Source organism: Schistocerca americana, chromosome 3 (genome assembly GCF_021461395.2).
Source record: "Schistocerca americana isolate TAMUIC-IGC-003095 chromosome 3, iqSchAmer2.1, whole genome shotgun sequence".
Classification (NCBI taxonomy): Eukaryota; Metazoa; Arthropoda; class Insecta; order Orthoptera; family Acrididae; genus Schistocerca; species Schistocerca americana.
In genome coordinates, this window is record NC_060121.1 from 231356870 (window position 1) to 231380209 (window position 23340).

A 23340-nucleotide genomic window follows, 5' to 3' on the forward strand; every position below is an offset into this window, starting at 1 on the left:
AGCGCCAACTGCCATGGTTATTCCTGATGAGGACCACTGATGAAGACCATGGGCCCTGCGAAGGCTGAATGATGTTGTTCTTCATCATTTTCTCTACCTCGTCACGAATTATCTGACGTTCCGTTGCTGACACATGGTATGTTCTCTGGCTTATTGGTTGATGGTCTCCAGTGCTATTCTGGTGCTTCACCGTCGATTTGTCTAATTTGTTCTTCACCTGTGGATTGAGACATTCGAAGAACTCTTGAAGAATGGCAAGTAGCTTCTTCTGTTGTTCTTTAGTGAGATCTGGTGATAGTGGAGCTAGAAGATATTGTCTCGTAGTGCTAGCGCTAATTTCGGCCCCAGACTCGGCGTGCGAGGTTTCTATGACGCGCAGCTGTTCTTTAATTAATGACTCAGCGTTTGCTACGCACATGCGTCTTGGAAGGATCTGCGGTTCTCGGCGACAGTTAACTATCCACAATTCACCAAATCCGTTCTTAAACGAGACGACAGAGGCTGGGATGACCAAGTTATTGTTCAGTAGTATGCTTCTCTTACATTCCACCATAGGATCCATGGGTTGATGCATGGCATGACAAGTGACAGTTACCTTTCTAGAGCTGACTGCAGGAATGATCACTTCATCCAGCACACATAGTCTGCACACACTCAGATGTGCATCTTCCTGTCTACAGTATCTCATCTCATCTAGCATAATCTTCGAGCGATCACAATCTGTATTTGCCTGAGAAGCTTTCAAAAAGTCCGATCTGAGAATGACATCATGACTACACTCTTGTAAGACGATGAATTCTAAGGGCTGTGTATGGCCACTATACCCACACAAATGGTACATCTTCCTGTAGGTTTTACAACTGGCGACGGTATTTCTCCGCAATGACTGAATATGATGCTCCAGGGTCCACAAGAGCTTGGGCTGGTCGGCCATCCATGAGGATATCGACGTAGTTTCCTATCATTTTTGCAGTGATGGAAGGCGGAGGGTTTTTCCCTTCGGCGGCCTCGCCTCCAAGGAAGGTCGCATCCTTTAGTTTTCCAGGTTGCGGCGGCTAGATGATCGGCTGGAGCTTCTAAACGGCGATGGAGACTTGATCGGCGTGTTGGGGAGCATCCTCTACAGGGGCTACCTTGCTGCGATGGTGACCTACGTCGTCCTGCACCCACATCTTCTTGTTCATCTTCGTCGTCCCGGAGTTGGCTTCGGCTAAGATCGGTCTGCTGTCATCTGGCGTGGGCGTCATCAAATAACCGCCGCCTTTCTCGGCAGTAGCGCACCAATTGCCCCGGTGGTCCACAGTGGAAACATTTTGGTTGGTTATCCTGGGTCCTCCAGACGTCAGTCTTCCTTGGTGCCCAAACAGGTTCCTCATACGGCATTGTAGGAACGTAACTCCGCCTGGGTCTCGACTTTTCCATCGTTTTAAAGGGATATGAAGGATGAGAGATTGGGTTCAATGTCTGTTCCATTTCCTCCCTTATGACCTGTTGAGGCGTCTCGGTTTTTTGCTCGCTGTGCAATCCAAGTGCCTTCTGCACTTCCTCTCCCGCTATCTGTCGAAGAAGACTTGTGAAATCAGTTGCTAACTCCATCACAGACATCGATACGACGTTTGGAAGCCGTTTGAACTTATTGCGTGTAATTCTTTTTTGATGCATTGTCTTAATATACTGGCACCATTTTATGAAGTCGTCTGCTGTCGAAACCTCCTTCAGGAGTTGGACTTGATACATGTCCTGAGCAACACCCTTCATGAGATGTGCAACCTTATCGTCCTCCTTCATTCTAGGATCCACTACTTAACACAGTCCCAATACGTCTTGAATGTAGGATGCTGGAGTTTCTCCTGGACGCTGTGCCCTGAACTTCAATTTATCTTCAGTCTTGCACTTTTGTCGTTGTGTGTCGCCGAAATACTTGCGCAGTTTCGCCCAGGATACCTCCCAGATTGTGAACTTCTCCTCGTTGTTCTCATACAATTGCTTGGCAGTGCCCACCAAGTAGAAAAATACTTTAGCCAAACACACGGTGTCACCCCATTTGTTAAATTTGGCTGTACGCTCATATACCTTCTGCCACTTGTTTGGATCTTGGCCATCGTCACCAGAGAACCCGGAAGGATATCTCGTGTGGTGGCACACAGTTGCTGTCATCATAACGTCCTCTTCTTCTTCTTCTGCCTCCGATAGATTGCGATCTGTTGAATATGGCTCGAACTTGGGTTTCTAGCCACGTAAACGGCAGCTCTGTCGTGGCCTGATGGGAGCTACTGTCTCATTGATAATGTGCGCTATCACAAGTTCCAATATCCAGCGTCTCCCACGGAATAATGTCACATAGAAGAAGGTGTAATTTGATGAATGACGAACACTATCTTCACTTAACGAAGGTTTATTCAGCACTTGCACATACTAGAGTGCAGAGCAAACTGCTTCCGGCCAGAACACATACATGGATGTAGATGTAAATGTATATATACAGCTACAGACCATTCCAGTACAATGATTCTTGACATTTGTGGATGCCTCTAGAATGTACTCGAACCGAATATAGAAATTAAAATTGTACATTCCACATACGTTTTGAACTCACCACCCTCCATACAACAGTTTAGTATCATAAGCACTACACCACAGTGCTACTCAGCTTGTTCTGTGGCAATATATCTGACATCCATAGCGGCGTGATCATTAGCTTTCGGTCCAAGGGTGGAAGCATTTTCGAAATGGCTACATTTGTTATGTGTTCGCATGCCGCCGTCATGTAACTATTTGGTGCATGGAAAAAGGGCACTATCCAAAACTGTCGCCGAGACAACTTTGGTGCACCATGGGCCATAGGTGACAGGGGTGAACGATGGCTCCACAGATGAGTACTGGCGAATAGATGTGCAACTGTTGAGCAACTCACCTGCCAGATGAACCAAGAGGCTAGGAACAGTGTCTTCTCCACAATGGGTCAGCGGACGTTGTTCCGTAGTGGGCGCCTGGTTCATGCATCATGTTGACCGCTGTTTATTGGCGACAAAGGGTGGAAATTGCACGCCAATACTGCAATTGGACATCCACTGTATGGTGACAGGTGGAATTTTCGGATGAATCACGTTTTATGCTCTACTGAACATGTGGCCATTAGCATGTACAATATTGAAAGGGTCCAGGTTGGAGGAGGTAGCATTACGGTCTCCGGAATGTTTTCGTAGCGTTCCCTGGGTGATCACGTAATTCTGAAAAGCACAATGGATCAACATAAGTATGTATCTATCTTTGGGGACCATATCTACTACTACTTGCAGTTCGTTTTTCCTCAGCACAATGGCCTAAAACCAGCAGGACAATGCAATGTGTCACTCAGCATGCAGTGTCCATACATTATTCCAAGATTACCAGGATGAATTTACTGTGCTCCCCTGCCCAACAAACTCCTCAGATTGAAACGAAATCGAAAATCTGTGAATCCTCGACTGACAAAGCTGGCGAAGCTGGTCATGGCCTTGGAGCTGGCATGGCTCCATATACTTTCCAGAATCTCATTGACTCTCTTCCTACACATCTGCATTGCGAAAGATGGTTATTCAGGCGTTTGACTGGATATCACATTAATTTGACTGGGCAGTGTATTTACTACAACTGCAGTTTCAATGCAATGTGACAAGAAATACCGAGCGGCTGAGAAAATTTCTTGGAAAAGTTTGCTACCAGAAACTGTAAAAAGAAAGACTGGAAATTAAGAAGCCTGAAGGGGATCAAATACAATAACTTAAAGCCGTTCTTCCTAAGAATTTTCATTGCTATCGTCACATCACCTACGAATGAACATTTTGGAGCTTACTGGTTTAGGAGTGACAGAGTGCTATGGCTCTTTGTTACTGCTTGAATGACGTTTGGTAGTGTTTTCTTGAAGAAGTACAGAGGCAGTATCAGAACAACGTTAACAGTGTGTATATTTGAAGTTGTTTCTGTGAAGTCTTTCAACAAAAAATAAACAATATTCCCAAGACATTATTCTCGATAGCTGTTATAGCGCTAAAAACAGCATAAAAGCATACCCTACTATAAACATCGAGAGAGTTCAGCATATCTGCCATAATTGAGCTTATTTTCTTTCTTTCACTTTTTGATATGACCCAAAATATTAGTGTTGTGGCTACAACGCAAATTTAGCATCCCTATGAAAATTTCAGATTTCTAGACAGTTTCTTGCTTCCATTGTAAAATCTATATTTTGGTACTTACATGGTATTGTTTCTTCATTGATAATGTGTTAGTTTTATGTTCTGCTGAGTGAGCGTTCTCGTGCCTTCTGCCCATTTGTTCAAACGTTAATGAAAAATAATGTACATTAGATTTATGTCATATTTGGAAAGAAATGACATCCTAAGTGGAAGAGAATATGGATTCCTGAAGGGATAAACAACATATTCATTAGTGTTTGAATGTATAAATGTAATTTCAGATGGACTAGATCAAGGTCAAAATCCTCTTGGTATATTTTGTGACTTATCAAAAGCTTTTGACCTAGTTGGCCATGATATTTTAACAAGGAAACTTAATCATTATGGGATTAGAGGAACAGCCCTTAGTATCATCAAATCATACTTGCAAAATAGGAAACAAGAGGTAGAGATACAATTCCAACGAAAGAAACATTTATTAGAATTTCAATAAATAAGTCATGGTGAACCACAAGACAGCATATTAGGACCCCTGTCATTTCTGATGTATATAAATGCCTTTGTCTTAACACTGAAAGTGAAGTGATTCTTTCTGCAGACCTCCAGCATAATTACTGGCACAAATTTACTATAACAAAAAGCTAACTGATACTTGAGTCTGTCACTCAATGGCTTGAAACCAACAGGCTAAGGGCTGGTTGTACAATTTCGGAATACATACAGGGATAGCTAACCGAGGAATAGGCTAACCATGGGTTAACTTGGAGTGCACATTGTGCAATGCCATTTTATTCCCCAGTTAGTTATCCCCAGAATAGAGTTCATCTCCAGTCGAGTTGGCAACAACTGAAGGGCACTCTTGGAATTTTTAGGTATGTCATTTACTTAGTCATCGTCTACAGAAATAGCATGTCAAATATGAGGGATAAGCTTTCTAAATCGCAAAGTTATTTGCATGGGACACTTTGAGGATAGCAGATACTATAAATGAGTTCAAGAGTGTGCTAGAATACACGAAAACTGCAGCAGTCTCATTCAATGAAAATTTTAATGCAAAACATGTTACTAAATTGGTAGCGTACTTAATATGTATAACAATTGTTACAACCCCCTGAGCTCAGGTGTTGTAATATGTCAGAATGATCTAGAGATGTGATTTGGGAGAGAGGGGTGACACACGCAGAAGTATGCAGAATGTCACTGCAAATGTGTCACTGAGTTTGTTATACCGAAAGTACATTGAGGGCCTTCTGCTGAATTCGGCATGGCACCACACACCATGATTGTGTGGCTCAGCGCCATTAAAAATACAGAATCCGAAGTATGGGCGCCCAGTCGCCCAGCATTGCGGATGTAGCACTCCTATTCATGCCACGGCTAACTGGCCGCCGCGTGCATTGGCTGCACCCGGTAGCCCGGAACACGGTTGACTGCTTCTGCAAGCACGGTTCATGGACTCCACGAAGAGCGCTGATGAGAAACAGCCGACCTCTGTCATTGTAGTGATCCTTAGCAGCTCCGACTATCTGCCCAGGGCAGCTCACTCAGTGACTGCAGGCATCTATGCACCAGGCAAGCCGCGAGTTTGATCCCCGGCCCCAGCCCTGTGTATGGCAGCTTGCAGTCTGCTGGACGATGTCACCCAGAAAGCGGAGCCCAGCTGCCCTCTCGCTCCTCGCGCCGGTGTAGTTCCAAGATGCAGCGCGTCCCGCCACAGCTATGACGCATCTGTGCAGCAGAGGCTGGAGGTAGCTTCTGAAGGGCTGGTTGGTCGCCAATATCCATCATCAGAAAGTTGTTGCAGATGGCCTGTAACTTAAACAATCGTCATTTTCTCTGGTTCAAGACGTGTACAGTATGGCGACACGACTGCCCAATTTGAGCCTCTGGACTCCCTTACTTATACATCTTTTCCCTACGCCTCTGATGTAGTTGTTCTGGAGGGAACAAGTGGAGCACTCTTTAGTAATTACAATGTTACTTTTCCTCATCCTGCTTCGGCCTTGTGCAAACAGGTCACTAGGTGCTGTTGTAACTGCAACATATGGGTTCTTCACAGCCCATCAGTGCCCTGTGCTGCCTTGATTACTTCACACTTGTATACAGTGCCCGCCGGGCCGAGCCTTCCCGCCTGCGAGCGGTGTCACAAACCTGCTACACAGAACCTGCTGCAAATTATCAACATTGCCCGCCCCTGCCATCCATTGTGCCAGCTGGTCCCTTAACTACCACCTTCCAGCCACAGCTACGTGAAATTTACAAGAATTCCCCAAATCCATGCCTGTAATTACTCGTGGCGCAGCATACTTCCTTCCCTTCCGAGAAGATTCATCCCGAGTCATTGACATCGTGTTGACACTCAACTACCTTAACTCTAATAATTTACATACTGAGGATAATCTCCCGAATTTACCGTACATGACTCTGTTCACACTTAATTATTACTATGTACCCTTATCATACCCTTATATACACTACAGGTCATTAAAATTGCTACACCCTGAAGATGACGTGCTACAGACACGAAATTTAATCGACAGGAAGACGATGCTGCGATATGCAAATGATTAGCTATTCAGAGCGTTCCCGCAAGGTTGGCGCCGGTGGCGACACCTACAACGTGCTGACATGAGGAAAGTTTCCAACCGATTTCTCATACACGAACAGCAGTTGACCGGCGTTGCCTGGTGAAACGTTGTTGTGATGACTGCCTATCGTGATTGCGGTTTATCGTATCGCAACATTGCTGCTCGAGTTGGTCGAGATCCAATGACTGTTTGCAGAATATGGAATCGGTGGGTTCAGGAGGGTAATACGGAACGCCGTGCTGGATCCCAACGGCCTCGTATCACTCGCAGTCGAGATGACAGGCATCTTATCCGCATTTCTGTAACGGATCGTGCAGCCACATCTCGATCCCTGAGTCAACAGATGGGGACGTTTGCAAGACAACAACCATCTGCACGCACAGTTCGACTACGTTTGCAGCAGCATGGACTATCAGCTCGGAGACCACGACTGTGGTTACCCTTGACGCTGCATCACAGACAGGAGCGCGTGTGATGGTGTACTCAACGACGAACCAAGGTGCACGAATGGCAAAACGTCATGTTTTCGGATGAATCCGGGTTCTGTTTACAGCATCATGATGGTCGCATCCGTGTTTGGCGACATCGCGGTGAACGCACATTGGAAGCGTGTATTCATCATCGCCATACTGGCGTATCACCCGGCGTGATGGTATGGGGTGCCATTGGTTACAATACGCCAGTCACTACTTTTGGTGTTGAAGCTGCATGGGCAGCTGTACCTGTACACGCCATCCAAGCTCTGTTTGACTCAATGCCCAGGCTTATCAAGGTTGTTATTACGGCCAGAGATGGTTGTTCTGGGCACTTATTTCTCAGGATCTATGCAACCAAATTACGTGAAAATGTACTCATATGTCAGTTCTAGTATAATATATTTGTCCAATGAATAGCCGTTTATCATCGGCATTTCTTCTTGGTGTAGCAATTTTAATGGCCAGTAGTGTACTAATCAAGACCTTAAAACTAATTGCCTAACTGACCAATGCTGGTCAACCATCCTACTCGTAATTTTGTGTTGGCATGTCCACAGCCTGCGCACCCAGAAAGTACGCAAAAACCTGCTAGAAACACGCCACAACAGGTGGCCAATATGCTCACCACTAGTTCTTTGCGCTCCTGTTCTTCCTGGAAATGGTGTGCATTTTGCCACATTTGTTCCATCGAAACTCGCCTTTGCAGGGGCTCTATCAATCTATCCAAGAACTGCAAAAGCTCTCGATTGAGTTTGTCATTGAAATACGTTAAACTTCGAACGTGTAATTCCCCTAGAGATCCTTCTGCCCAATACAACGTATTCCGAGACAATATCATAAGAGTTGGGACTTTAAGTGTAGCCGGAAGAGGTAAATCCGTCGCGACTACCTCATAAGTCGTGCCATTTATCATCATTCCGCTTTCCTGAAGCTCGAGTTTTTTCAGCTCTGTCTTCTTTATAGTGTTACATTCTGCCTAATCGTCGAATGTGGTGTGTCTAGAAAACTTGCTTTTTCGGGTCGCTAGACAACATATGTTTCTGTCTAGAGCTGCTATTGGTTCGATTTGTGCTCTTTTTAGGTCTAGCTTGATTTGTTTGACGCATAATATTGATGACTTGACCCTCTGTATGTAAATCAGAAATCTACTGGTAAGTCGTGTTGGTGGTAGCACGCTGATGAGCCTATGAAACTTTAATCTTCCCTTTCTGATGTCTGCTGCTGGGTTTGACACCTCTTTGATTTTCCTGGAGAATAATCTGTATCCTTCTTCTCTCAGCTTTAGGCTGTTACATCGTAAATATCGTTATATTGTTATATTGGAGAGATTAGTTCACCAAAGACTAATAAATTTTCTTAATAAGAACAAAATAATATCTGATGCCCAGCACGTTTTCAGAAAAAACAAATCCGTGACAACCGCCATATATGAGTATTTACACTCCACCCTAGATGTTCTAGACAGAAAATAAAAAGCTGTTGGGGTCTTCCTAGATTTGTCCAAGGCTGTTGACATCATAGACCACAAGATTCTTCTCAACGAACTGGAGTCATATGGCTTCAGATGCATCCTACTGAACTGGTTCAGCTCATACCTAACAAACAGTAAACAAAAAGTGTCAATAAAGTAGAACAATCAAGGACATATCGAAACATACATATTGCTGAGAAAGCAAATGAAACTCTCAAGGAAGTTTATGATTGGTCAATAAGCAATAAAGTGACATTGAACATAAAGAAAAATAATGTCATGTATTTCAGTTTGAAGAGAAAAAAATGACAATGTTAAACTAAATGTAGATGGCAGCTTTATAGACTTTGTAACAAATGCAAAATGTCTAGGAATGAATATTGATTGCGCCAGCTGCGGTGGTCGAGGGTTCTAGGCTCTTCAGTCTGGAACCGCGCGACTGCTACGGTCGCAGGTTCGAATCCTGCCTCGGGCATGTGTGTGTGTGATGTCCATAGGTTAGTTAGGTTTAAGTAGTTCTAAGTTATAGGGGACTGATGACCTCAGAAGTTAAGTCCCATCGTGCTCAGAGCCATTTGAACCATTTTTTGAATATTGATTCTCAGTTGAAGCGATGTGAACACACATAGGTACTTGCAAACAGAATGTCATCAGCATGTTATGCCCTTAGAATCCTATCATCAGTGTGTGTCCTTTAGTTACATATTATTCATATGTACACTCAATTCTTAGCTATGGCATTCTTTTTTGGGGAACAAACACGTAAAATATGAACACAGTTTTCAAACTCCAGAAAAGAGCCACAAGAATAATAACAAAAATACTAGCAGAGCTCACTGTTTAGGTCTGTTCGAAACACTGCTCCATGTGAACAGATTTACCAGTCAGTTATACACATAACATTGGTAATTACTGCACAAACAGCTCTGTCCACGACCATGCAACAAGAGATAGACTCAACTTACATTTACCAAGAAAAAATAAACATAAAACTCGAAACAGCATTTTTTACCTAGGAATAAAACTGTACAACGAATTATGAAAATAAATTAAAGAAATTGCAAAAATACACTTATTTAAAAAGGCAGCTAAAAAGTACCTGTTATGCAATACATTTTATACACTGATGGATTACTTGGATAAAACAGAGTAGGGGTTTGATAAAAAAATTATACAAATAAATAACAATAATAATGATTATAAAACATCCAACGTTTAACATAACACCTTCACTTTATGTTTTTTTCCTTCTGTTTTCCGTTCTAGAATTACCTACCCCCAAGCTATGCACATAGCACAATACTAACAGCTCTTCCACTTTCCGAGCTCAACATCTCACTCATTATGGGGGGATGCTGATTCAGTTTTTCAGGATAGCTAATGGGAAATCGTGGTACAGAAAATGGCCCAGAGATCACCAGTGTGTGTTTGTGTGTGTAGTGAGTAAAGTGTTATGAAACAATTTGTGTATAGTGCGTGCAGTGACTGATGGTGAGATATGAGTGAACGGTGTGCCATTACATTATTTAATAAGTTGTTTGTAAAAAAAGTATTGCATACCACGAGTAAATTTAGTGATTGTGTCTAACTAGAAGTCTGTAAATATATGTGTATACGAATCAGCTTATTTTAAATTGGTCTAAAGTTGTAAATACTTTGACATGTCCTATATCCTTGTAAAAAGATATCTACAGATGAATAAAGCTACTAGTACTACTAGTACTACATATAATAACCTTTTAAGTGCCTGTAAAGTATATTCCTACACTCCTAGATTGTACATTTTTTGTGTATATATTGGGTTAAGCCTTGAAGTAATGTAAGAAGACAAACGCAGTAAGAACAGGGATGTCACATGTGTCCGTCTGTAAAATTGTATAATATACCCAATACTCTCAGCTGAAAAATTTCAGCTGGAGTACATGGGCAAAAACTAAGATAATGAACTATATTTGATAAATTGTTTAATGAGGTATTTTGTCAAAAGAAACAAATAATGAAGCGAATGTTTCAACTTCTTTTTAAAAATAAAAAACATCGATTTTGGAAACTTTTTTGTCTTAGAAATCCTCGAATATCGGAAAGTTCATCTAACACATCTTTGACTGAAATATCTTTCGACCATTGGAATAGTGTACCTGCGAAAGTATATTGTAAGATGTTTGGAGGGGCTGTAATTGTCAGTAGTGTTTACAAATTCATTGTTTTGTTTCCGTTTGGTGCCACACTCAGTGAAGGTGGATCGCAAATAGACATGTTTTATGTGAAATGAATGTCGCATTTCCTGTGAAAAATTCAACGTACGGTTCTTTACCTCCGTTAGTAGAAGGCGAAGTGTTTAGTTATTTGACATTAAAAGTTGATCACATTCTATGGAGAAAGAAGCCGCCCGGTGATATTGCTGTGTTAGCACGCTGGTGGGGAGACAGCACAGTACCTGTATTTAAGTAAGATAACACGTTTCGTGATAGTACTTATCGACTCCTCTAGTATTTTTGAAAAATTATAATTAATTGTCACCTACAATTTGCAGGCCCAGTGACGTGAGAAACAGAGGTGGACACCAGACATCCCAGTCGTTTATTTACGAAATAAAAGCACCAATTAACTTATTCGAAACATACTTGGAAGATAGCGACCATTTGGAATTGTTTGTTGTCCAGAGAGGTTTGAATGAGTTAATTGGGACAGCGAAAATCAGTAATTTAAAAAAGATAATATATGAGAACCCTTATCAAGTTTATGTGCCAATTTTGAATTCTCTCAGTAAAGTTGGTGATTTACATGTGTGTTTCGTATTGCATAATGATGACCCCCTGTCCAGGAATTTCAGCCACAAGCAGGCGCAGTGTCCGGGTGACGAGACGCGGAAACAAATCAAATTTCAAACAGTAAACGCTAATAGTAATTCGTCTCTGGCTGGTCGAAAACATATATTACGAAGTGACGACCGCAATGAGAACCATAACAAAGACACACACTGTCAGCAATATCATTCCTCCACGAATCTTACAGCACGTTGTAAATCCGATGGTGCACCGCAATCTGCAAGGAATTGCACAAACGATGCACTCCTCCTGAAAGTATTGACTCAAAGTGTTAAACTTCGTAACGCAATGGTGAAGTCTATTTTGGAAGACAACGATCTTCTTGTGAGAAACAGTGCTTTGACGAATAACGAAACCACAGTAAAAGAACGTAGTGCACTTAGGTCAGGAGAAAATGTTGCTGTAAGTGTAGACCCTAGTGGAGGAGTTATGGAGTATCTATTAGGTGAGTTTGCGACGAATTGATAATCTTGATAGTAAAACAGTGGTACTTGAATATACTTTTTTTAACTGTCGAAAATAAATCATTATTTATATCTAACTTCACACACAATTGCCTGAAAAATTATTGCACATGTTCCCGAAATCTGGAGTTCACTGGAACAGTTATTGACTGATAAAAATGTATCCTCCATAATCTGACATTGTTCCCCTGTCCTTGCCCCCATGGATCAAATGGGACACTGGCAAACATACACAGCCAAACAAAGTGAACTATGGTGGTAGTAGTTTACTTGTTGATACATCATATTTTACAATGATAATTCAACCAACTGGACTTCAGTATGTGTAGCAGAACACACGTTGCATGTAAAACTGTGCCTTTGACATTGTGGTAGGGCATAAGTTTCAAAAACTTATTTTCTTGTCATAATTTAACTTGTTGACAGCCGTGTTACTCATATTGAGAGTGAGTCTCCCGAGGACAATCTTCTAACCACTGAGAGTGCCACATCAGTTATATGTGACAAACCAGTATTTTCCTGTAGGCCATGTCAGACAAATGCTCGTCACATCCTTCATGTCAAATTGAGCTGAATATACAGACACTGAAGGTGATGTTATATTGTGATCTGACTCTGGCCTCTCCTGAAGCTTTTGTCTGTGTGGTCTCAGCCTATAATGTGCAAGAAAGGAAGAAACTGACATACACACCGCATATACGAAATGTACACACATCATCAAAAGTGTTACATCACATCTATATCCCAAGCAAGTGCGTTGCTGTTGTGACTGTTCCTGCACCAATCGGAAGGTCAGCCCTGATACTGTTTGTAAACATATGCAGTCACCATGAGCCCTACATAAGGATAGAATGCTACACTGTAATGGATTGCAGTATTTAAATTGAAAGTAAAGCACCAGTAGGGAACCATTAGACATCTGCGGCGCAATAAAGTGAACATCTGTCATCAGATGAAGGACATTCACAATGAATAAGCGGGTCCACATCATCACATTGTGCACAGAAGGCTTGCCAGCCAGGGAACTTGCTCAACGTGTGCATCAAAGTCAAAGAGATGTAGTCAATTCCAATTGATGGGTAGTGTTGAGAAATTACAATACACAACCCATCCAGGTTCAACCAGTGCAGAGGGTGATGGAGATATTCGACATTTCAGCCAAAGGCACCGTGGACTGAGTGCTGTAGAACTGAATTCAGGGTTCGAAGAGGCTATGTGATGTCATGTACCGCATCAAACTGTCAGATCATTGCATGATGCGAATCTCCTTTCCAGATGGCTAAGGCAAGCAGCATGTCATACACTACAACGCCATGGACTAATTACAGATGAGCAAGGAGTCATGCAGAATGGACGCCCCAGGGTTGGCATTGGGTGTGTTTTCAGGTGAAACTCAGATCTGTTTGTATCCTGGTAATCACAGACAATTTATTTGGAGACAACACAGTGATATTGAACGCCTTCAACACTGTGCCCCACTTGGGCGACAAAGTACTGGTGGAGTCCTGTCGTGGGATGTTCGAGCCAACATACACCTCTCGTGGCCATTGAGGGCAATCTCATTACTCTACGGTACAGGGATGATATACTGCAGCCAGTAGTGGGACCGTATCACCAACATTTTGGTGACAGTTTCATATTGATGGCTGATAACTCACATTCTTATCATGGCATTCTCATAAACACATTCCTTCAGCATGCTAGGGAGATCGGAATGTTGTGGCCTGCCTGTTGCCTGGACATGAACGCTCTCAAATGTGTGTAGGATTGATTGAATCAAGCTGTTTGTGGACACTAACAGTGATCATGTGCTCTGTGTGTCCTACAGAGAATGGCCGTTGAAGAATGGAACAATTTGGGCCCGGGCTGGCTTTATGATCTCCAGCACCTGCTGTGGAGGGGGGGGGGGGGGGGGTAACAGATGATTTTGTCATTACAGGAATGTTTATTTTTTTGGTGATCTGGACAAGTTGCAGATGAATGTATATGCATGTCTTGGAGTCAATTTTTTTTTTTCTGTGCCATGAATTTTGAAATAAAGGGGTGATGCAAAGCTTTTGTTGGTATGCATACTTTGCAAATAACAATTTTTTTTAATATTTTGTTTATACTTCAAAGACTAACTGTCAGTTGGACAGGAGAATTACTGATGATGTTTTCCGAAATAGTCCAAACAAATTAAATTCAGATTTTTATAGAATGCGGGCTATGATCACCTTAGCATTATTGGCTCTGCCCAGTGATGAATCAGCTTCAAACTTAGACAATAGGTGTCTGCCATGCTGTCAGTTGCATACAGCCAATGAGGCCATGTAATGATACAATAATACCATACTAGCTGCATATGTCTGTTGTATTCCATTACTTATAGTTACTGTTTCAAGGTTGCAAGAAGTGTGAATTCCCACAAATCTGCTTCTTTCAACAGTGTCCGCAAGTCTCAGTGTAAAAATCCAAATGGTCCTGGAATGCCAGAGGGTGAAGGGTATCACCTGCGTCTGTCTGATGTAGCCTGGCAGGAAAATACTGTCAGTCACATATGACTGTGATGGTGATATGAACTATTGCCATCCAAATCGCCTCCAGTGTCGCATCATTTCACTGACCTCACTTTGTCTAGCTTTTACTGTAGAAGATAATTGGGAAATATAGTTAATATCTGTACATAACAATCACAAATTGATTGATCCCTTTGTGACTTACTCTGCTTAGTTGAAAAGAGAATTCGGAGCCTTAAGGTTTTTGTCTTCAGCACCTGAAGGCATACAGTTGAAGTCATCATTTTCTCACCCCTGAAAACAAGTTTTCAAAGTCTCTGCAACACAAAAAGGCAGCAGAAAGCATCATTTACATCTGTTCTAGCAAGTGTATGCCTCTTCATTGTAATCGATAGCCAATTGACATCAATTTTTGGATAAAGTCCTTCTCTCATTTCCGAGCGGTTCTAGGTGCTACAGTCTGGAACCGCGCGACCGCTATGGTCGCAGGTTTGAATCCTGCCTCGGGCATGGATGTGTGTGATGTCCTTAGGTTAGTTAGGTTTAAGTAGTTCTAAGTTCTAGGGGACTGATGACCTCAGCAGTTAAGTCCCATAGTGCTCAGAGCCTTCTCTCATTTTCCACGTATTAAGACCTTCAGCAATATGCACTCATGCTGCTCCTGCACATTTTCACATTTTCTAATGTCATCTACCCATCTTCCATTAGGTTGCTGTATTCATCTTTTCTTATTTCTTGAAATTCGGTAAAGAGCTTACATTGTCTTTCTTCCACCATTTGTTTGATTACATGTTTTCGTCTCCACTTCATTTTCATTCACTGCCGTCACAATTGTCTTTCACTCCAACCTGTTCACTGATAAATTTTTAAAAATTGTTTTTACGTTAAATGTTCTTGTCTCCTGACCATAAGTGAAAAGTGGTAATACACGAAACAGTCCCTTTCTGTTCTTACATTGGAACCTTCATTTTGAAAACTGTCGGTAGTTTACCAAAAGCTATGTAGACTATTTTTACTTTTCCATTTATTTCTTATTTGCCCATCCAGCTGTTTTCTTGCCCCATATACAAAGACTCATCAGCTGGTTTTGTAGTTCCTTCCTAATTTGTAAAATTATCATTTCAGTGTTTTGATTATGTACATATTTTGAGTCTTACTAGAATGTAAAAAATTTAGAAATAAGTGAGACCATTCATTGAATAGGGATGTTCACTCAGCACAGTTTAGCTGTGGTACTTGTGTTTGCCGGCCGTTGTGACCGAGCGGTACTAGGCGCTTCAGTTCGGAACCACGCGGCTGCTACGGTTGCAGGTTCGAATCCTGCCTCGGGCATGGATGTGTGCGATGTCCTTAGGTTAGTTAGGTTTAAGTAGTTCTAAGTCTAGGGGACTGATGACCTCAGATGTTAAGTCCCATAGTGCTTAGACCCAATGTACTTGTGTTTGTTTGTGTGTGTGTGTTTTCAGATGCATTCCATTAATATATCACTCAGCCTTTACATTCCCAGTTTGTGGAACTGAAAACTTCCTGTAGCACTAATGAAAAGAATTGATAACATGAAATCTCTTTGTGGCACCTGGCTTCTGTTTGATTTTGCAACTTCCCTTTATCCTAATGAAGTTTAATCAAAGCTGTTGTATTCACATACATCTTTCATTATACTAACAAGAAAACCTACACCTCAGGTTTGATCAGCTTTGAATATATTGTAGTGTAAAGCAAAATAAGAGAGAGAGATTTTTTATGTGCCCATACAGCCATTAAGGGGGTGAAACACTCCCCCAGGGGGGGATATGGGTGTGTGTGCGAGTGTATACCTGTCCTTTTTCCCCCCTAAGGTAAGTCTTTCCGCTCCCGGGATTGGAATGACTCCTTACCCTCTCCCTTAAAACCCACATCCTTTCGTCTTTCCCTCTCCTTCCCTCTTTCCTGACGAAGCAACCGTTGGTTGTGAAAGCTTGAATTTCTATCGACCTGCCAGCGCTTTCTTTTGGTAAGTCACATCATCTTTTATATATATATGGTGTATTTGTGTTTCTTTTTTTCCAAAGTTGTAACCTTTTCAGATTCAGTTATGTGTGAAATTGTTTGCACATTGCTATTGTAATAGTATTGTAAATCTATACAATAACAAGAAAGCACAGAATTATTCAGGCAAAAAACTGCTGAATCCACTTTGATTGTTTGCGGCAGATGTATCAGACAATTACAGTTTCATGAAAGGAGTCTCAAACAGGATCACAGTTTTTAAGCAAAAGTGAGCACGTGTGTCTCATTTAGATGGCTTCTGTTCATTGTAACTACACGTATTTGAAAAGGTTAATGGATTAGTGTGAAGAAAACTGATTGTAAATGAAGGATTGAATTTTTAAAATATTATTTTTTAAATACAATTTAATAGCGTAATTACACGCTATAAGTACATCTGAAAAATGTTTGAAGAAATTTTTCCATGGCGAAATGAATATGGCTGAATCATACTGGTCATTCTGACAGGAACTGTTAAAATATTTATCTGGTTCCTGTATTTATCAAAGACTTTAAATATTTATTCCTTCTCCATGAATCAAAAAATAAGACAGATTTTCATTCACATTAGGTATATAAGCATGTTTGAACCATTTCCTTGTGAGTTCTGATATCAGTTTACGAGATGTAGAAGTGAACACAAGGATATTACCTGCTTTGTATAAGTTTTTTTTAGCTTTTGGTCTGAACTTACCATCTTTTAATTTCAAAACTGTGAGCAAGGGGGATATCAAATTTCCACTTGCAGGTGTAATTGCCTGTATTGTATGACTGTGTTAGGGCATTTAGCGATTTTGTTAGAATTTTCAATTTTTGATATTTGTCCTCCATGCATTTCCAAATTAAAATCTGATTGGTCAGAATAATACATACTGGCCTCTCCAATCAATAAAATTTTCAGTTTCACAGTATCCACAATTTCACAAGCTTTTCCCCTCAGTTCTTCTTCATTCACAAATTGCACTTGAGTGACAAATTTATTGATTTTCCTTGTCCTACCTTAAAATTATGTATCCATTTTGAGGAAGCCTGGAACAAACATGATAAATTATATTCATCCCTCTCTTGTAAAGCCCACCTCATTATATCCAGAACGTGTATCGGTACTCAATTGTCAACTGTAATTTGAAATTTATCTTACACATACTTGGAAATACCTAACAAATTTTCATTTCTTGTTCCACCTGCAGCAATTTGTGGTTCCAACCAATTTATACAGAGCTTCTTTTTTTGTGACCTCTCTGTATCTATGTTTTACAGTTTCAAATTCATTCTTACCAGTGTGTCAAAATGTAACAGCCTGTTGATTTTACTCAATGTCTATGTCACATTCTGCTTTTCTTTATCATCTTGTAACATTTCTTCATAATGTTCTTCAATGAGAATATGATCTGAAATTGCACTAGCATCTTCAAACATTAAAGTAATCTGACATTCCACAAATATGTCATTATTAGTAACATCTTTAATCAAATCTTCTAGCTGTGATGCAAAAGTAATTTCTTCAGTAGTGATCATAGTGTCCACATTATATTGTGGCTGATCAAACTTGTTTTTGTAAATGCAATATATTTTTTGGGTTCATTGACATTTTTGCTGTTTGTGTGTTTTTTGAAGACATGAACCAAGAAAAATGTAGTGTGTGTCCAACACTAGGCATGTGAACATCACAATAAGTGGTGCAAAGCAGGCATTCCAGTACACAGCATTTCCCTCATATTCCGCTACCTGTGTGTTTGGGTAAGGTTGGTCGGCCGAAGGAAACGGGGAATTGTCTCTTCCTTCCCTCTCCTGTCATGAAATTGGAATTGTGCATTGTGCATAAAATCAAGGTGAATTCAGCATTTTTTGGCCTGAAAAATCCTGCACTTCCTCATTATTGTACGGATTTACAAGAAACTTACAATAATAGTGTATAAACTATTTAATAGTGTATAAACTATTTTAAATGTAACATAATTAAAACTGAAAAAAATTACAACGTGGGAAAAATAATTACACCAAATGTAAAATGGGAACACAAATACAACATAAGATATAGACACACACACACACACACACACACACACACACACACACACACACACACCGAAACACAAATCACACACACATGATGACAGTGTCTAGCTGCTTGTGTGTTGTCTAATTCTGATGAAGGCCTTCTTGGCCAAAGGCTTTGTTTGACAGTCTTTTTGTTGCTGCTATCTGCGACTCAGCATCTCCACTATGTGGTGAGCAGCAACCATTCTTTTCATAGTATTGTAATTATTCCATCCAGGACTTTCCATTGTTTGACCTCATCATGTATAATTGAATTTGGTATTAACGATGTTATATGTTTTGCTGTTAGTTTGATGTCAGGAATGAAAATCAGAACAGTGGGGCAGAGAGGGTTCCGAAAAAAATAACTTTTTCGACAAATTTGTGTGTGCCATTGTAACATCATCATTTTTTTCAAGCGGGTGTTTGACTTGCTTAACAGAGTTGTATGAGTACGTATAAAAAAATATGTGTAACTTATTTTGCTCTATACTACAACATATTCAAAGCTGATCCATATCGAAGTGTATCCTTTGGGTAGGTTTACATGTGAGATACATTGAATCAAAGCTTCATTTCATGGCCTGTTGGAATTGAATTATTGAAATTGAATGAAAATATTTCAGAATGTATGCATTCCAGGCAAAATGGTAATTCATTATCATTGCTCTGTTCTGTCATTACATTCACAGCCTGAAAATGACTCATTTTGATGTAAGCTCAAGAACAAACTCTTAGTCACTCCTTGAAAGAGCACACTTCAGCACAATGGTGCACTGTAGATGTGCAGTACTGGTACTGTATGATTCTTTACCACAGATGTGTATGTGCCATTTGGTAATGTGATATTGAAGATGGTTCGATGTGGAGATGTGATAGAATGGCAAAAAGGAACTATCATATTTGGACGTGCCCATGACTACACTATGGGTGAAGTTGCCCAATTTGTTGGTGTATCAAAATTAACTGCACAATGTATTTAAAAGCTGTGGTCCACTTACAGCTGTGTAACATGGCATAAACATAAGAACAGCTGTCCTAAAACAGTTCTAAGTGACAGGGCCCGAGGATAAGTGTCATGCCTTGTCAATGACATTTAGTTTCAAACATGACACAAGTTGCTGCTTTCAGTGCATGCATGTCCGTTTCAAGCTGTTTTGGAGTGAACATTGTGAAGAGAATTGCATGTGTGGGACATTTGGAGTGGTTACTTAAACAAGATGCCATTGCTCACTGCAGCATGTGAAGCTGCACAGCTTCAGTGGGCCAAACAACACAGAAACTGGACTGTAGCGGACTGGAGGCATTCAGTGTGGTTGTATGCATTGGGATTTTGCCTCTTGTCCAAGGATGCAAGGTGTCCAGTGTACTGATTGTCCAATGAGGCACTTAAACTGCAGTTTGTGGAGGACCAGAGGGCAAAACTGAAGATTGTGGTACCTCTCATGAGCTTTGATCCACGTCATCATCAGCACGGTGGACTCCCGTATTTGAAGCATATGCTGCATTGGCAAACATGACGTCTCACATTACACGTGCGAACAGGCACAAACATTAGGTCGTTGTATGAGTTCATAGTGTTTTTGCTTGGCAGTGTGGCATGCTGGTTCCTTTTGGTTTGTTTATTGAGTGTCATTTTTTATTTGTAGCTCACTGTTGCTATTTGAGTTTATGTACTGTCATTTCATGATTTGGAGATAGTGAGTGGGGCTGTGGGCGCTAGAAAATGGAGTGCAAAGTTGAGAAACTGAAACATTTCTGACATATTCTTCTGTTTGAGTTCAGTAGAGGGGTAACAGCAGCCAGAAACATTTGCGCCATGTCTGGGGACAATGCCATTGGACGAAGCATGGCAAGGAAATGGTTTTCTTGTTTTAAGAAGGGGCATTTTGACGTTAGTGACTCTCCACAAACAGGAAGACCTTCGGGGTGTGAAGGAGGTCATTTAAACACATTTATCTACAATGATCTGGGTCATTGTATTGGAGAACTCGCAGATGTGATCAGCTGTGATCATTCTGCCATGGTGGGACATTTGCATTCAGTGGGGAAGATTAAAAAATTGGAAAATTTTGGAAATTTGTGGTAAGGCCTTAAGGAACCAAACTGCTTAGGTTAATGGTTCCTAAGCTTACACCTACTTAAACCAACTTACGCTAAGGACAAAACGCGCGCGCGCGCGCAAACACACACACACACACACACACACACACACACACACACACACACACACACACACCCCTGAGGGAGGACTTGAACCTCTGACGGAGGGAGCCAAAAATTGGATGTATGGGCACCGCATACTCTAAGCCAAAATCACAAAAATCACCAGATGGCCATATTCTCTGCTTGCTGGTCATCAATTGCCCGTGAACAACACCAACTATTCCTATTCTGTATTGTTACAGGAGATGAGAAATGGCGTCATTATGCGAGGGGAGAAGAAATGGTTGTGCCATTGTGCCCAAACAAAGCAGCAACTTCCCATATAAAGACCTGCGCACATCTGCAAAAGACAATGTCGTGAATGTGGTGGAACAGCGATGTTGCTTCCCCAAGCTGTAACTGTCACTGCTGACATTTATTGTCAACTACTGAGACATCCTGCAGATGCAGTCCAAGAACAATGACCAGGAAGGCTGCATCAAGTGATGCTACTCACGATAAGGCCTGTCTGCACTCTGACAAAACACACTATTCAGGAGTTGGGTTTGGAAGTCATTCCACACCTACCTTATTCAACTGATCTTGGGTCCTCAGATTTTCAACTTTTCCACACTCTACTAAACAATGTTACAGGAACTTCCTTTCCAGATGAAAATGCCATCCGAACATGACTCGACGAGTTCTTCACCTCAAAACCACATTATTTCTACAGTTGCGCAACTGAAAAGTTGCCCCAGTGTTGGCAGATTGTTGTAAATAGTGATGGAGAATATATTATTGATGATTAAAGTCTCTGTTATGTTTGTGTACTGTGTTTATTAAACTTATGGAAAAACACTATGAATTTGTGCATCAGGTTTACAATGAAACTAAATGGGACAACTGTGACAATGGGGGTTTTTGGGTGGGGAGAAATGAAAAATATGACAATTATAGCAATGAAGCCACACCAAAACACATAGGCCTACTAATGCAAAAATCAAGCAAACAAAATCCTTAGCAATAAAATATATATTTTTTTTAAAAAAAACAAGGTATCAGAAATTTACCTTGACCTGTATAGCTCAAATGATGTCTATCATACCATGAACCTACAAATAGCTCCAAAACATTGAATAGAAATTTTACTTGACCTCTATAGCTTTAATGAAATCCACAGTATCAATAAACTCTGCAGTACCAAAACGCCACACACTGTGAGACATCCTGTATGTAACACTTCACTTGATCTTTACAGTGAATATGAAGTTTGAAGTTTGTGGTACCACAAAACCAAAACTGTTGAAAACCTAATGTTACCAAAGTAGATAAAACAGACTCTGTGAGACCAAGCAACCAAAGTCCAACATAATTACCAACAACTAACAACACAGCCCAAAAAATATTAAAAAAATTGCGTTAACTTCAGTTTTCAGTAGTCGAGAAACATGGAATTATGTGTGCAAACACACATATCGTACATACTACAATAAATAATAAGACCATACTTAGCAACCATGAATCTAGCAATAGCAAAAAATAATATGTCACCAACAAAGTCTCTTGAATGGCCAGCCTAGACTTCTCAAACCAGTAACCCATCCAGATAGTGCACCACATGTTGGCGCGCTGACAATGATACATATACTGGCCCCTGGACTAAAATACAGCAACTTTGGTCAATCTCATACCTTCTCCACAAATGTAACATTTCACATATTCGGCAATTAAACTGAGCAACTTTAGGAATTTGATCAGGGTTAACATGTCATCCACCATTGTGGCATGCAGGGACTTATGAACTTTATTGTCATATCATAACTAACAAAAAATGAAGCATAAAGTAATATCTCCAGCCATAATCAACACACTGCACTAATAATTAAAAGTCCAAAAACTGCCTATTGCTGGAAACATGAAAATAACTCACTAACAAACCATCACAAACTCTTCAAATATTATTTTCACAAACTGCAGTCATGGAGTACAGTGAATCACTAACATCACTTGCAAAAAGTTTAGAAAAACAAACATCCCACATCAGGGAGTGCTACTGCGTATTCTGGCACACACTCTGAAAACCTGATCCATTTTAAATATTTGGCACTACCATGGCATGGCACGACACAGTTGCGTCATATATCTAAGCAGATAGGTGGTACCGCAAACTGCGGTTAACCCAGTCAGCGGTTGGGCTTGTGATGTTTTGGTGGTGTTTTTTATACCATGACTTAGTGCTTGTCTTTCAGATTACTATAAACATGAAGTGGGATGTTTATTTTAACATACTTGATTACCAAGTACTACCTTTTCTTCTATGTCTTCAATTTGGTGGCAACATACATTCTTGGTTCCATGAACACTCGGGCAAACAACAGCATTTTGTCTGGCCTGTTAAATTAACTCCTCTGAGTCCCATAGAACATGCCTGAAACTATTTAGAACAGCGGTTTGGAAACTGTGGAATCTAATGATTAATGACTGGCTTCAGGCAAATGTGGCTTACCTGAAGAAACTTATTGAATTTTTCTCGATGAATTGAGGCTATTATGAAAGTTATGCAAAGTGTTACAAACAGTTAGTGTTATAGCTTCCTAAATGAGCAATTTGTGTCCAGAGTACTT

General features: G+C 40.8%; 1 protein-coding gene across 1 annotated transcript in view; it reads left to right on the top strand.

The window, feature by feature from the left end:
• Window positions 1-10850: 10850 nt before the first annotated feature.
• The window catches only part of LOC124605625 (C2 domain-containing protein 3-like), a 63055-nt gene continuing 50565 nt past the window's right edge, over window positions 10851-23340 (top strand). Inside the window, exons 1-2 of the mRNA XM_047137439.1 lie at window positions 10851-11160; window positions 11247-11986. Of these exons, the coding sequence (XP_046993395.1) occupies window positions 10982-11160; window positions 11247-11986 (919 nt within the window). The 5' untranslated portion in view covers window positions 10851-10981. The remainder of the gene's footprint in view (window positions 11161-11246; window positions 11987-23340) is intronic.